General features: G+C 44.3%; 1 protein-coding gene across 2 annotated transcripts in view; it reads right to left on the bottom strand.

Moving 5' to 3' along the window:
• The window catches only part of LOC110495463 (interleukin-1 receptor accessory protein-like 1), a 400,086-nt gene that overhangs the window by 136,784 nt on the left and 246,185 nt on the right, over nucleotides 1–17,117 (bottom strand). For both annotated transcript variants that reach the window (XM_036982526.2, XM_036982528.2), the window contains exon 6: nucleotides 22–96. In XM_036982526.2, coding sequence (XP_036838421.2) covers nucleotides 22–96 — 75 coding nt within the window. The remainder of the gene's footprint in view (nucleotides 1–21; nucleotides 97–17,117) is intronic.

Raw genomic sequence — 17,117 nt, 5'->3', positions numbered from 1 at the left:
ATAAACCCGCTGGTGTCTTACCTAACTGCAGCTCCAGGATGCTGAGTTTGCTTTCTGAGGGGAACAGGATCTTTGGAGGCTTGTCTGTCAGAGGGGCTGGAAAACAACAAGAAAACACACATTACAATTCATTTCCACACTTCTGACATTTGTCCATTGAGCCATATACTTATCAAAATGTCTTCGTAAACCCGAGCGCAGCGTTGAAGAGTGAGAGGAGAACACAGTGCAGACACAGTATGGAAGCTGAAGCAGTAGACAGAGGGAAACTGTTAAAGGATATCCCCTTCTCCAAAAGCCTCAAACATCCATCTACTTCAAAACTTTACCCTGGCAACCGTTTTTAATCCCAGCTAGCGGCTTCACTACCTTGTGATCCAAGCACGTCAGTGACTAGACTGTCTGTGCTACAGTGTGAACACGGATTCAGGTTGGATGGGTATTTACCCCAAACCCCAGGTTTATTCCCTGCTATGTAGGGAAGGGCTTCAGTACCGTTCACGGATATCTTAGCAGCTATTTACATATGTCAGATTGTTGCGACGACTCATCACAGCAGAACAAAATACCTATAAATAATCCATTGGTGAATTTCCTGCAACCTCGATGTTGAGTGAGATGGATCAAGCCAGCAACAGAGGGAGGACAAGGGGAAATATGTAGTGTGTGACTGGAAGTTCTATCCTGTCATGATGAGCTTAATCGTACCAAGCTGCGTTTGACAGGACGCTCGTTTTTCAGCCGCCCGGATTCCAACTTGCATGCGCTCCGGATGCATTTAAAGTGGCTACGTTTGGTTTAGTCTTCGTGTATTCTCAGACTACACCAAGAGAATACATCTAATATCCATATTCTGTGAAGTGCCAGCCTATTTACCATAAACTTTAAAAAATGTATTCGCGCTGCAATGAAACATACTCTTGGGTACGACATATGGCATCGCCAAAATCTGTATTTGTATTTATCTGTCATTGTTGTTCAAAGCCTTTAACTCAGAGGCAAATAACTGGTGGTGGTGGTGGTGCTGGTGGCAATGTATACCGTAAGAAGCAGAGGCGATATAAATAGGCTTTACAAAGGAGGAGGTAGGAACCCAGGAAGTGGGTTGAATGTTGAATCTTAATTTGATCACAGCAGGAAATGAACAGTTGTAGTGTATTCAAGGTTTAAAAGGGATTCTAAAGTTTGCAGACTTGATTTGCCCTAACTAAAAATGTATCACCCTCTAAAAAAATATACATTTTTAATTTAAATGTTTTTATAATCCACACAATAATTCACATTTCCTGTTGCTGCAGGATTATCTTGCTGCTGTTGGTCAATTTAAGAGCTGTTCTTGTTATCCTTCTTGTCAACTAATGTTCTCTGTCCAATAGAGTGTTCGGCTTTTTATCTGCTTCTATAGCTTCACGTGTCATATTTACCAAAAGTAATGACTAATCATGCTCATTATTCACAATGTAAAGGTCAGGGTCTGCAGCGAATGCTTCAGCTAAAGAGGTCAGCTGTACATTAAACAGCACAGGAACACATGCACGGTACATATAACAGTTATAAGAAGGGACAAAAGCAATCTAGTGCAATGACAAAACTAGTTGGGTCTTCCCTTAGACCTGAATTCAAACTGATCATTAATGGAAGGTTTCTTATGTAACATATTTCCTATGAGACAAGTAAAATCTTCTTCTGATCAGCAATTATCTCTCCCCCCCCATGTTCTACTGTAGATATGCATAATTAATGAATACTTGTTTGATACTGCAGCGATGATAAAATTGTAGCTATGAGAGGTCACAGATGATTCACCATTGTGAAGATACTGGTTTCCAGTCTGTTTCGACCCCCATTGGAATACACCAGCCCCAATTAGGCCTAGCGAGAAGTAACAGAAGATCTGCACTTAGGGCCATCCCATGATCATTAGTGCTTAATTGGGCACCCTCTTCAAAGTGGCATTGGAATGTCCTCATATCTAAGATACTTTTTTTAAGAGTAGTAAGAGTATGAACACTCAGTCTGAGTCTGAAAACGGTCAGGGAGAAACTCTTATAGGGGAATGAATTCTGGCACAAAACAACACGGCAGCTGTAGAGTAGGTAGTAGTCAGAGGTGTAGGTACACTGTGTGGTGTTTCCTGTATGTGTTGCCAGTCTGGTCTGCTTGCTCATTAAAGAACAGCAGTTGAATCTGTTAATTTATCATCAGGTACAAACAGCCTTCACTAAATCTATTTGGGGGGATACCTGTGTCTTTCTATCCAGTGTTGCAACAATTTGGCATGGTCCATACCGCTTTGCAACTGCATCTTGGTGAGACAAAAGCAGGACTTAAAAAGGTAATTGATGTACCATACACAGTCTTAGTGAAAAATAACATCTTTGGAGCAAAATGGATGACATTTGGGAGTCAATGGTTCTCAATTGACACATTAAAGCCTATTCTCTGGTGACTGTGTGAAATGACTCTCCATCATGCAGTGATAATGTGGTGCCGTCTCAATTCATGACTAATGAGCCAAACCACGACACCGTCCCCATTCGAAGAGAGAGCCGAGACCAAATCGTGACACCAAAACTCGTTAGTTACGAACTCAAACTAGAGCCTCGATCCACGAAATGTTTCCCTGGCGGGAGCAAGAGCTGGGCTCCGCTCGCGTAAAATCTCATTATGTTAATGACCTTTTTCTTTATGAAATATGCATTGAATATTTTGTTTAATCACGACATGAAAAAGAAAACACAGTCGTTCCCGAAAATGATTAGTCCCAACATGAGGCAGGCATGAACAGGGTACAAAAAGTCTGTGGACAGTGTTTTGGCAGGAGGGTGACCATAACTCTGATAATCGAAAGAGAGAAACTGAGCAGTACTTTGCTTTGATAAGAACTCATAGAAGTACCACAGTGGACTCAACATTGACCAATGAAAGGCCAAACACAATATGTATTCAGAGTTTCCTAAATCCATTGGTATTGACTGCGAGGCAGAATATTAATAATGGACTGCTTGGTGAGATTCAAACAGGAAATTCATACCACACATTACCTTTGATGTAACCAGTTATGGATTTATCTGATTGTAATGTCTTCTTTGAGATGACTACAGACATCCACAGACACAGACACACACATAGAGTAGGTACTGTATTGTAGGTTATCCTCAGGGACTGGCTAGAGATGTAGCTGGACCTGGATGGAGCCACCTACCTACACGACCTTCCCTATCTCCATAGGATTCTGGAGCTAGCTGCCTCATAATACCTGTCTCTGTAGGGTTCTGGAGCTACCTGACTACCCTTCCCTGTCTCTGTAGGGTTCTGGAGCTACCTAACTACCCTTCCCTGTCTCTCACCTCCTCCCTGTAGGCCGTCTCGTCGTTGTTGGTGATCAAGCCTACCACTGTAGTGTCGTCAGCAAACTTGATGATTGAGTTAGAGGCGTGCATGGCTATGCAGTCATGGGTGAACAGGGAGTAGAGGAGTGGGCTGAGAACTCACTCTTGTGGGGCCCCAGTGTTGAGGTTCAGCGGAGTGGAGATGTTGTTTCCGACATTCACCCCCTGGGGGCGGCCCGTCAGGAAGTCCAGGACCCAGGGCGGGGTCGAGACCCAGGGTCTCAAGCTTAATGATGAGTTTGGAGGGTACTATGGTGTTGAATGCTGAGCTGTAGGCAATGAACAGCATTCTTACATAGGTACTCAGTGTGCAGTGTGATGGCGATTGCATCGTCTGTGCACCTATTGGGGCGGTAAGCAAATTGGAGTGGGTCTAGGGTGACTAGTAGGGTTTTGGTGATATGATCCTTGACTAGTCTCTCAAAGCACTTCATGATGACAGAAGTGAGTGCTACGGGGCAATAGTAATTTAGTTCAGTAACCTTAGCTTTCTTGGGAACAGGAAGAATGGTGGTCATCGTGAAGCATGTGGGGACAGCAGACTGGGATTGATTGAATAGCACTGAGACTGCACTTGTGAAGGTGGTAAAATACCTTTTAATGGCGTCAGACCGAGGCTCTGCATCTGTCCTCGTGCTCCTAGACCTTAGTGCTACTTTTGATACCATCGATCACCACATTATTTTGGAGAGATTGGAAACCCAAATTGGTCTACACGGACAATTCCTGGCCTGGATTAGATCTTATCTGTCAGAAAGATATTAGTTTGTCTCTGTAAATGGTTTGTCCTCTGACAAATCAACTGTAAATGTCGGTGTTCCTCAAGGTTCCGCTTTAGGACCACTATTGTTTCACTATATATTTTACCTCTTGAGGATGTCATTCGAAAACATAATGTTAATGACACACAGCTGTACATTTCAATGAAACATGGTGAACATGGTGAAGTTGTAGTAGCTACTATCTTGTCTCATTGCTACAACTCCCGTACGGGCTCGGGAGAGACGAAGGCTGAATGTCATGCGTCCTCCGATACACAACCCAACCAGCCGTACTGCTTCTTAACACAGCACGCGTCCAACCCGGAAGCCAGCCACACCAATGTGTCGGACGCTACACCGTGCACCTGGCAACCTTGGCTAGCGCGCACTGCGCCCGGCCCGCCACAGGAGTCGCTGGTGCGCGATGAGACAAGGAGATCCCTACCGACCAATCCCTCTCTAACCCGGACGACGCTAGGCCAATTGTGCGTTGCCCCATGGACCTCCCGGTCGCGGCCGGTTACGACAGAGCCTGGGCGCGAACCCAGGGACTCTGATGGAACAGCTGGCGCTGTAGTACAGCGCCCTTAACCACTGCGCCACCCGGGAGGCCACATTTAAATGTTTTACTCACGTTGGCCACAAGGAGAAGGAGAGCCCACAGTCTTTGGTAGCGTGACGTGTCGGTGGCACTGTATTGTCCTCAAAGTGCGCAAAGAAGTTGTTTAATTTGTCTGGAAGTAAGACGTCAATGTCTGCAACAGGGCTGGTTTTCCTTTTGTAATTTTCCTGTCTGAGCCGTTGAATTGCGACTCTACTTTGTCTCTATACTGACACTTGTTTGTTTGATTGCCTTACAGAGGGAATAACTACAATGTTTGTATTCGGCCATGTTTCCAGTCACCTTGCCATGATTAAATGCGGTGGTACGTGCTTTCAATATTGCGCGAATGCTACCATCAATCCAAGGTTTCTGGTTAGAGAAGGTTTTAATAGTCAGAGTGGGTACAAAATCTCCTATACACTTCCTTACCGCTGACTCGGTGAGCGAGTACTGGGAACATATCCCAGTCCACGTGATCGAAGCAATCTTGAAGTGTGGAATCCGATTGGTCAGACCAATGTTGGATAGACCTAAGCATGGGCGCTTCCTGTTTTAGTTTCTGCCTATAGGAGGGGAGCAAGAAGATGGAGTCATGGTCAGATTTTCCAAAAGGAGGGAGGGGGAGGGCCTTGTATGCATTGCGGAAGTTAGAGTAGCAGTGGTCGAGTGTGTTACTCGCTCGTGTAATGCAATCGAAATGCTGCTGGAATTTAGGTAGCCTTGTTCTCAGATTAGCTTTGTTAAAATCCACAGCTACAATAAATGTCCCTCAGGATATATGGTTTCCAGTTTGCGTAAAGTCCAGTGAAGTTCCTTGATGGCCGTCTTGGTATCTGCTTGTGGGGGGATGTAGACGGCTGTGATGATAACCGAGGAGAGTTCTCTTGGGAGATAATACGGTCGGCATTTGATTGTGAGGAATTCATGTGAACAAAAGGACTTGAGTTCTTGTATGTTGTTACAATTACACCATGAATTGTTAATCATGAAACATACACCCCCGCCCTTGTTCTTACCAGAGAGATGTTTGTTCCTGTTGGCGCGATGCACTGAAAATCCTGTTGGCTGTACAATCTCCGACAGCATGTCCCCAGCTAGCCATGTCTCTGTGAAACAGAGTTTGTTACAATCCCGGATATCTCTTTGGAAAGCAACTCTTGTCCTAATTTCGTTGACTTTGTTAACTAGGGACTGGACATTAGCAAGTAATAATCTCCGAAGCGGTGGTTGGTGTGCGCGCATCCAAAGCCTCACTAGAAGACCGCTCGGCACCCTCCCCTCCGTTGGCATTGTTTTTGGTCAGCCTCTGGAATCAGATCAAATGCCCTGTGAGGTGCAGACAAAGGATCTGCTTGGGAAAGTCGTATTCCTGGTCGTAGTGCTGTGTAACGGCAGATCTCCTCTTTGTCTGAAGAGGAGTAAGGAACGGAACAAGATGCAGCGTTGTAAGTGTCCATAACGTTAATCAAAGAAAGCACTGAACACTGAATAAGAAATAACAAAAGAAACGTGAAGAAACGAAACCGAAACAGTACCGTGTGGCGACAAACACTGACACGGAAACAAACACCCACAAACCAACAGTGAAACCCAGGCTACCTATGTATGATTCTCAATCAGAGACAACTAACGACACCTGCCTCTGATTGAGAACCATACTAGGCCAAAACAGAAACCAAACATAGAAAAACAAACATAGACTGCCGATCCCAACTCACGCCCTGACCATACTAAATAAAGACAAAACAAAGGAAATAAAGGTCAGAACGTGACAGTGCTGGTTGTGCTGGTAAGTTGACGTCTCTCTTATATCCAATACTTATTCCCGGCTGTATGTAATAACACTTAAGGTTTTCTGGGCTAACAATGTAAGAAAAAATACATATAAAAAAAAATACTGCACAGTTTCCTAAGGACTCGAAGCGAAGCTGCCATCTCTATCGGCGCCATCTCCATGATCTGCCTGATCACAAAGTTAAACTGTCAAAGCATACTGTTTTGGTTCAGATACAAGCAGAAACTCCACATCATTCATTCTCTTGGTTGTAGAAAAGTGTTAACCTTTAATTTCAAGAGCTATCTGTAGGGGAAAATGGTCTTAGTCCATAGATAATATATAAATGTAGAATATTCAGTATATAGTACTATACGCAATCTGTACTGTTTCAGTTTCTTGCTCAATACAAATATTAAATTTCTCTGCAATAATATATGTTCACTGTCCCTCTCTCTCTGTCTCTCTCTCTCTGCAATAATATATTCTCTCTGCACATCTCTCTCTCTCTCTCTCTCTCTCTCTCTCTCTCTCTCTCTCGCTCTCTCTCTCAATTCAATTCAAGTGGCTTTATTGGCATGGGAAACATGTTGACATTGAATATGACATTTCACATGTCATATTATGTCTATATACAGTGTTGTAATGATGTGCAAATAGTTAAAGTAAAAAAATGGAAAATAAATAAACATAAATATAGGTTGTATTTACAATGGTGTTTGTTCTTCACTGGTTGCCCTTTTCCTGTGGCAACAGGTCACAAATCTTGCTGCTGTGATGTCACACTGTGGAATTTCACCCAATAGATATGGGAGAGTATCAAAATTGGAATTGTTTTCAAATTCTTTGTGGGTCTGTGTAATCTGAGGGAAATATGTGTCTCTAATATGGTCATATATTTGGCATGAGGTTAGGAAGTGCAGCTCAATTTCCACCTCATTTTGTGGGCAGTGAGCACATAGCCTGTCTTCTCTTGAGAGCCAGGTCTGCCTACGGTGGCCTTTCTCAATAGCAAGGCTTTGCTCACTGAGTCTGTACATAATCAAAGCTTTCCTTCATTTTGGGTCAGTCACAGTGTTCAGGTATCCTGCCACGGTGTATTCTCTGTTTATGGCCAAATAGCATTCAAGTTTGCTCGTTTTTTTTGTTTTTTTGTAAATTATTTTCAATGTGTCAAGTAATTATATATATTTTCTCTCTCTCTCTCTCTCTCTCTCTCTCTCTCTCTCTCTCTCTCTCTCTCTCTATCTTTCTCTCCTTCCAACATGCTAGTTATATAAATATGCTAGACCATAACTGTTACAGAACTAAGGAACAATGCTACACTGTAATCACACTGTACCAGCCCTGCCTAACAAATGAATAGATAGCTTCTAGCGTCGCTGAATGTAAAGTGGTGCCTGCCCCACGCTTCCAATAATGGGTGGTGGTAATGCTGAGGGGGTGGGTGGATTGCAATGTATTCTTAAAACCCTTTTCCTTCTTCCTACTTCAACCTTTTCCATTAATTCTGTCTATTTGGGTCCATTAGTGTGAAGTATCCCTCCACTCCCCCTTTTGGAGGTTGCCATCAGTTACAACCCTACATTGTGCAGCCGGTAGCAGCAGAACACTAATCATTAGCAGGGTGGAAGCCAGGCTCTCTGGGGGGTATCCTTTAACAAATGTCAGGATTGAGCTGGAGGGGAAATTGCTCTCCCAAAGGCGGCCGTACATCAGAGGACCCAAGGCAAGAGTAGCGCTGATCCCTCTAAGAGAAGCACACTTTAAAACAAGACTCATGGTGAAATCACTCCTTCTTGCTCCGGTTAGGTGTGAAAACGCTAGTTGAACAGAACAGAAGCGAACAGCACAGCATCTCATTTGCTGGGATATAATTGGATCCCTCAGGTTTTGGTGAGAATTTGCAAAGGGTATGTGGTTGTAGACAAACTTCTGGAACAAAGAGGATGTAGGAAAAAGCAGGAGATTCTTTCGTTAGTTTTAACATAGATATTTCGATATTTTCATGAACATTAATGGGCTGCAATTACATTCATCTGTAGTATTCCAGGTCTCATCCATTAATGGGATTAAAACGTGAAAATATCAAATACTTTCACTTGATTAAAAGCTGCTTGGGAAGTGGGTGACAGACAGACACAGGGAGAATCTCAATTGCATACTCCTCACGTCCTCTCTCCTCACCTCAAAACCCATTGGATGAGAAAGGCAGAGGTCCCTCTCCTCTGAACTTCTCCTCCAATTGGTTTTGAGAAGAAGGCAAGGAGAGAGCAGAGAGGACGCGAGGAGTATGCAATTCAAATTTTCCCATTCTCATGGTGATGTTTAGTGAGACATCAGGTTTGTGACTTTGACCAAACAGAAGCTCTTCAAAGCCTTCAACAGCGTAGGTGGTCTCTGGTCATCTATTGACCGGACAATGTGCAACAACTTCAATTGCATTTTGATTTGAGACTCTAAGCTGTGTGCCTTTCATCCACACTGGTAGGAGTTTCATACAGGGACTGTAGCAGACTGCCTGGAAGTGCTAATGAGCAATACCTCTTAATGTAATCTCCTTTTAATGAGACTCTTTGTTTTGAGAGTCTTGCTTCTTCCAGGCACTAAGGTATGAGTCAGCCTGATACAACACTCTATGTTGATCTGAGAGGATAGTGGTAAAAACAGGAAGTGAATGTAGTTGTAGATGTTAATGACCACTTATAAGAACATATAAGAACAAGTTGTGCATGACGACACGTTTTAATGTTTTTAATGCCTTAGACTCAATCATGGACACTCTTACTGACAGTTGTTGCTGCTTTGCGTGATGCATTGTTGTCTCTACCTTCTTGCCCTTTGTGCTGTTGTCTGTGCACAATAATGTTTGTACCATGTTTTGTGCTGCTACCATGTTGTGCTGCTACCATGTTGTTGTCATGTTGTGTTGCTACTATGCTGTGTTGTCATGTGTTGCTGCCATGCTGTGTTGTTGTCTTAGGTCTCTCTTGTCGTGATGTGTGTTTAGTCCTATATTTTTTATTAGATTTTATTTTTAATCCCAGCCCCCGTCCCCGCTGGAGACCTTTTGGTTGGCCGTCATTGTAAATAAGAATTTGTTCTTAACTGACATACCTAGTTAAATAAAGGTTAAATAAAACAATTGTAAAAGTATGAGGTAATTCATAGGAAGTGTTACCAATACATGCAATAAGAGCAGCAACACCAAGTGATAAAATATTTAAAAATATATATTTTAAAGAGGCCAACATATACAGTGCCTTGCGAAAGTATTCGGCCCCCTTGAACTTTGCGACCTTTTGCCACATTTCAGGCTTCAAACATAAAGATATAAAACTGTATTTTTTTGTGAAGAATCAACAACAAGTGGGACACAATCATGAAGTGGAACGACATTTATTGGATATTTCAAACTTTTTTAACAAATCAAAAACTGAAAAATTGGGCGTGCAAAATTATTCAGCCCCTTTACTTTCAGTGCAGCAAACTCTCTCCAGAAGTTCAGTGAGGATCTCTGAATGATCCAATGTTGACCTAAATGACTAATGATGATAAATACAATCCACCTGTGTGTAATCAAGTCTCCGTATAAATGCACCTGCACTGTGATAGTCTCAGAGGTCCGTTAAAAGCGCAGAGAGCATCATGAAGAACAAGGAACACACCAGGCAGGTCCGAGATACTGTTGTGAAGAAGTTTAAAGCCGGATTTGGATACAAAAAGATTTCCCAAGCTTTAAACATCCCAAGGAGCACTGTGCAAGCGATAATATTGAAATGGAAGGAGTATCAGACCACTGCAAATCTACCAAGACCTGGCCGTCCCTCTAAACTTTCAGCTCATACAAGGAGAAGACTGATCAGAGATGCAGCCAAGAGGCCCATGATCACTCTGGATGAACTGCAGAGATCTACAGCTGAGGTGGGAGACTCTGTCCATAGGACAACAATCAGTCGTATATTGCACAAATCTGGCCTTTATGGAAGAGTGGCAAGAAGAAAGCCATTTCTTAAAGATATCCATAAAAAGTGTCGTTTAAAGTTTGCCACAAGCCACCTGGGAGACACACCAAACATGTGGAAGAAGGTGCATTGGTCAGATGAAACCAAAATTTAACTTTTTGGCAACAATGCAAAACGTTATGTTTGGCGTAAAAGCAACACAGCTGAACACACCATCCCCACTGTCAAACATGGTGGTGGCAGCATCATGGTTTGGGCCTGCTTTTCTTCAGCAGGGACAGGGAAGATGGTTACAATTGATGGGAAGATGGATGGAGCCAAATACAGGACCATTCTGGAAGAAAACCAGATGGAGTCTGCAAAAGACCTGAGACTGGGACGGAGATTTGTCTTCCAACAAGACAATGATCCAAAACATAAAGCAAAATCTACAATGGAATAGGTCAAAAATAAACATATCCAGGTGTTAGAATGTCAAAGTCCAGACCTGAATCCAATCGAGAATCTGTGGAAAGAACTGAAAACTGCTGTTCACAAATGCTCTCCATCCAACCTCACTGAGCTCGAGCTGTTTTGCAAGGAGCAATGGGAAAAAATTTCAGTCTCTCGATGTGCAAAACTGATAGAGACATACCCCAAGCGACTTACAGCTGTAATCGCAGCAAAAGGTGGCGCTACAAAGTATTAACTTAAGGGGGCTGAATAATTTTGCACGCCCAATTTTTCAGTTTTTGATTTGTTAAAAAAGTTTGAAATATCCAATAAATGTCGTTCCACTTCATGATTGTGTCCCACTTGTTGTTGATTCTTCACAAAAAAATACAGTTTTATATCTTTATGTTTGAAGCCTGAAATGTGGCAAAAGGTCGCAAAGTTCAAGGGGGCCGAATACTTTCGCAAGGCACTGTATATTTGCATTATTTAACTGATGTTTCAGTTCAGACAATGAACAAAACATTCCTTATAAGGAGGCTCATGAGATACATGTCCCAGAGAGGTTGTATCAGCAGTTTAGTTACTAGGGGCATGGATACTGAACCAATACCCACGTAATAGGCCTGTTTGACGTCGGAATAACAGGGATTTGGGTTGTAGCTTCAGTACCCTGAGAGGTACTGGGGAAGCAAAACATTTCCATGTAATTACCTTCAATAATCCTCCAAGTTCTCTCTAAGGTCCCTGAAATGGAACCACTTTAAATTTCACACATTGTTTAAAAGGGCACATTGTGCTCTACCTACAGTGCCTTCACAAAGTATTCATACCCCTTGACTTATTCCACATTTTGTTGTGTTAAAGCCTGCATTCAAAATTGATTCAACATCTCACCTATCTACACACAATACCCCATCATGACAAACTGCAAACATCTTTTTTTTTTATGTTTGCAAATTTATTGAAAATGAAATACAGAAATATGTAATTTACGTAAGTATTCACACCCCTTTGCTATGACACTCCAAATTGAGCTCAGATGAATCCAATTCCCTTTGATCATCCTTGAGATGTCAGTACAACTTGAGTGGAGTCCACCTGTGGCCAATTCAATTGTTTGGACATGATTAAATAAGGTCCCAGAGTTGACAGTCAGAGCAGAAACTATACCAGAGCAGAAACTATCCCAGTCTGCTATCCCCACATGCTTCAAGATGGCCACCATTGTTCCTGTTCACAAGAAAGCAAGGTGACTGAACTAAATGACTATCACCCCTTGGCACTCAATTCAGTCATCATGAAGTGCTTTAAGAGATGAGTCAAGGATCATATCACCTCCACCCTACTAGTCACCCTAGACCCACTCCGATTTGCCTACTGTACCAATAGGTCTACAGACGATGCAATCGCCATCACACTGCACACTGCCCTATCCTATCTGGACTAGAGGAATACCTATGTAAGAATGCTGTTAATTGACTACAGCTCAGCATTCAACACCATAATACCCTCTAAACTCATCATTAAGCTTGAGACCCTGGGTCTCGACCCCACCCTGTGCAACTGGGTCCTGGACTTTCTGATGGGCCACCCCCAGGCCCCACAAGGGTGAGTTCTCAGCCTTCTCCTGTACTCCCTATTCAACCATGACTGCGTGGCCATGCACGCCTCCAACTCAATCATCAAGTTTGTCAACAAAACAAGGGACCACCCCCCTATCCACATCGACGGGACAGTAATGGAGAAGGTGGAAAGTTTTAAGTTCCTCGGCGTACACATCACAGACAAACTGAAATGGTCCACCCACACAGACAGCATGGTAAAGAAGGCGCAACAGTGCCTCTTCAATCTCAGGAGGCTGAAGAAATTTGGCTTGTCACCTAAAACCATCACAAACTTTTACAGATGCACAATCGAGACCATCCTGTCGGGCTGTATCACCGCCTGGTACGGCAACTGCACCGCCCTCAACCGCAAGGCTCTCCAGAGGGTAGTGTGGTATGCACAACGCATCACCGGGTTACAAACTACTTGCCCTCGAGGACACCTACAGCACCCGATATCATAGAAAGGCCAAAAAGATCATCAAGGACAACAACCACCCGAGCCACTGCCTGTTTACCCCACTATCATCCAGAAGGCGAGGTCAGTACAGGTGCATCAAAGCTGGGACCAAGAGACTGAAAAACAGGCCATCAGGCTGTTAAACAGCCATCAATAACATAGAGAGGCTGCTGCCAACATACAGACTCAAATCACTGGCCACTTTAATAAATAGATTTAATAATGGTATCACTAGTTACTTTAAATAATCCCACTTTAATAATGTTTACATATCCTACATTAATCATCTCATATGTATATACTGTATTTTATACCATCTATTGCAGCTTGCCTATGCCGCACGGCCATCACACATCCATGTATTTATATGTACATATTCTTAAACCATCCCCTTACATTGTGTGTATAAGGTAGTCGTTGTGAACTTGTCAGACTACTTGTTAGATATTACTGCACTGTCAGAACTTGAAGCACAAGCATTTCACTACACTCGCATTAACATCTGCTAACAATGTGTATGTGACCAATAAAATTTGATTTAATTTGATGAAGTCCAAGGAACTGTCCCTAGATCTCAGAGATATAATTGTGATGAGGCATATATCTGGGGAAGGGTATAAAACAATTTCTAGAGTGTTGAAAGTTTCCAAGAGAATAGGGGTCTCCATCATTGGGAAATTGAAAACATATGGAACTACCCAGACCAAACTGAGCAAGAAGGACCTTGGTCAGGGAGGCAACCAAGAACCCAAATGATCCCTCTGACAGAACTACAGAGTTCATTGATAGAAATGGGAGAACCTGTCAGAGAGACAACAGTCTCTACAGCACTTCACCAATCTGGGCTTTATGGTACAGTGGCCAGACGGAAGCCACTCTTGAGAAAAAGGCACATGACAGCACGCCTGGATTTTGTAAAAATGCACGTGAAAGACTCTGAGATCATAAGCCAAATGGGGTCTGATTAGATAAAATGAAATCTTCGGCCTGAATGCAAAGCGCTATTTCTGTAGAAAACCAAGCACAGCTCATCACCTGTCTAACACCATCCCTACCTTGAATCATGTTGGTGGCAGCATCATGATATGGGGATGCTTTTCAGCAGCAGGGACTGGGAGACTGGCAAGGATTGAGGGAACAATGAATGGAGCCAAATACAGGCAAATCCTTAACTTAATGAGAACCTGCTTCAGAAAGCAAATGGCCATAGAATGGGGTGAAGATTTATGTGACAAATGAACAATTAGCCCAAGCATACAGCCAAAGCAATGCTGGAATGGCTTCAGAGCAAGAATGTGAAAGCCCTTGAGTGGTCCAGCCAAAGCCTTGAAGATTGCTGTTCACTGCCGCTCCTCATCTAACTGAACAGAGATTTGAGAAAATCTGCAAGGAAGAATGGGAGAAAATCCCCAAATCCAGATGAGCAAAGCTGATCCAGACATACCCAAGACAACTCAAAGCTGATCCAGACATACCCAAGACAACTCCAAGCTGATCCAGACATACCCAAGACAACTCCAAGCTGATCCAGACATACCCAAGACAACTCCAAGCTGATCCAGACATACCCAAGACAACTCAAAGCCGATCCAGACATACCCAAGACAACTCAAAGGTGGTCCAGACATACCCAAGACAACTCAAAGCTGATCCAGACATACACAAGACAACTCAAAGGTGATCCAGACATACCCAAGACAACTCAAAGCTGATCCAGACATACCCAAGACAACTCCAAGCTGATCCAGACATACCCAAGACAACTCAAAGCTGATCCAGACATACCCAAGACAACTCAAAGGTGATCCAGACATACCCAAGACAACTCAAAGCTGATCCAGACATACCCAAGACAACTCAAAGGTGATCCAGACATACCCAAGACAACTCAAAGCTGATCCAGACATACCCAAGACAACTCAAAGGTGATCCAGACATACCCAAGACAACTCAAAGGTGATCCAGACATACCCAAGACAACTCAAAGCTGATCCAGACATACCCAAGACAACTCAAAGCTGTAATTGCCGCCAAAGGTGTTTTTTGCAAAGTATTGACTCAACATTTATGTAAATGTGATATTTAATTTTCAACAAATGTGCAAACATTTCTAAAAACATGTTTTCACTTTGTCAATATGGGTTATTGTGTGTAGTTGGGTGAGACAAACCATTTCTGTATGGACCTCGCTTTTTGCACAGGGGTTTTGTCATGCTGAAACAGGAAAGGGTCTTCCCCAAACTGTTGCCACAAAGTTGGAAGCACAGAATCATCTAGAATGTCACATATGCTGTAGTGTTAAGATTTCCCTTTGGAACTAAGGGGCCTAGCCCAAACCATGAAAAACAGCCCCTGATCATTATTCCTCCTCCACCAAACTTTACAGTTTGCACCATGCATTGTTGCAGGTAGCGTTCTGCTGGCATCCGGCAAACTCAGATTCGTCCATCAGACTGCCAGATGGTGAAGTGTGATTCATCACTCCAGAGAACACGTTTCCACTGCTCCAGAGTCCAATGGCGGTGTGTGCTTTACACCAACCACTGCGCATGGTGATCTTAGGCTTGAGTCCTCACTGAGCTCTTCAGTAAGGTCATTCTACTGCCAAAGCCAATGTCTTTGGAGATTGCATGGTTCTGGTGCTCGATGTTATACACCTGTCAGTAATGGTGTGGCTGATTTAGCTGAATCCACTAATTTGAAGGAGTATCCACACACTTTTGTATATATAGTATGTCCCAAAGAGGTTGTATCACTGTGAAAAAACATTCTTAATGTGGAATAAGGCAAGGGGTATAAATACTTTCTGAAGGCACTGTATGTCTTTGAGAATAAGTCTGCACCCACACCAGCTCTCTCAAGAGTATGATTGCCCTCCCTTACACCAGCAAATAATAGTCTTTCAAATGGAAGTGAGTGATTCTCTTATTGACAAAGAAATGATACGCATCTCTCAGTGGAGAAAGGGCCTCCGCTATGCATATTCTCCAATCACTCTGTAGTCTATCTACAATATACACCTGTCTGATCCTCTCCTCTGCCACCTCTCTTTCAGGCTACATCATCACCTGCTCATTACTGACCCCCAGCTGCCTATGACACAAACATTATCTAAAAACACCAGCCCCACCCCCTCCACACCTTCTGCCTCCTCCCCCCACCCACCCACCCACCATAGTCATGTCTCCTACCTTCCTCCCCCATCCCGCCACAATAGTCATGGCTCCTACCTCCCACCCCCATCCCCCCACCATAGTCATGGCTCCGACCTCCCTCCCCTGTCCCCCCACCATTGTCATGGCTCCTACCTCCCTCCCCCGTCCCCCCACCATAGTCATGGCTCCTACCTCCCTCCCCCGTCCCCCCACCATAGTCATGGCTCCGACCTCCCTCCCCTGTCCCCCCACTATAGTCATGGCTCCTACCTCCCTCCCCCGTCCCTCCACCATAGTCATGGCTCCTACCTCCCTCCCCCGTCCCCCCACCATAGTCATGGCTCCTACCTCCCTCCCCCGTCCCTCCACCATAGTCATGTCTCCTACCTCCCTCCCCCATCCCCCCACCAAAGTCATGGCTCTTACCTCCCTCCACCGTCCCCCCACCATAGTCATGGCTCCTACCTCCCTCCCCCGTCCCCCCACCATAGTCATGGCTCCTACCTCCCTCCCCCGTCCCTCCACCATAGTCATGTCTCCTACCTCCCTCCCCCATCCCCCCACCAAAGTCATGGCTCTTACCTCCCTCCACCGTCCCCCAACATAGTCATGGCTCCTACCTCCCTCCCCCGTCCCCCCACCATAGTCATGGCTCCTACCTCCCTTCCTCCCCCGTCCCCCCACCATAGTCATGGCTCCTACCTTCCTCCCCCATCCCCCCACCAAAGTCATGGCTCTTACCTCCCTCCACCGTCCCCCCACCATAGTCATGGCTCCTACCTCCCTCCCCCGTCCCCCCACCATAGTCATGGCTCCTACCTTCCTCCCCCATCCCCCCACCAAAGTCATGGCTCCTACCTCCCTCCCCCATCCCCCCACTATAGCCATGTCTCCTACCCCCCTCCCCCATCCCCCCACCAAAGTCATGGCTCTTACCTCCCTCCACCGTCCCCCCACCATAGTCATG

Source organism: Oncorhynchus mykiss, chromosome 7 (assembly GCF_057628025.1).
Source record: "Oncorhynchus mykiss isolate SJ-2025 chromosome 7, ASM5762802v1, whole genome shotgun sequence".
Taxonomy (NCBI): Eukaryota; Metazoa; Chordata; class Actinopteri; order Salmoniformes; family Salmonidae; genus Oncorhynchus; species Oncorhynchus mykiss.
The sequence above is the reverse complement of the archived record's forward strand: the minus strand, read 5'-3'. Positions and strand labels throughout refer to the sequence as shown.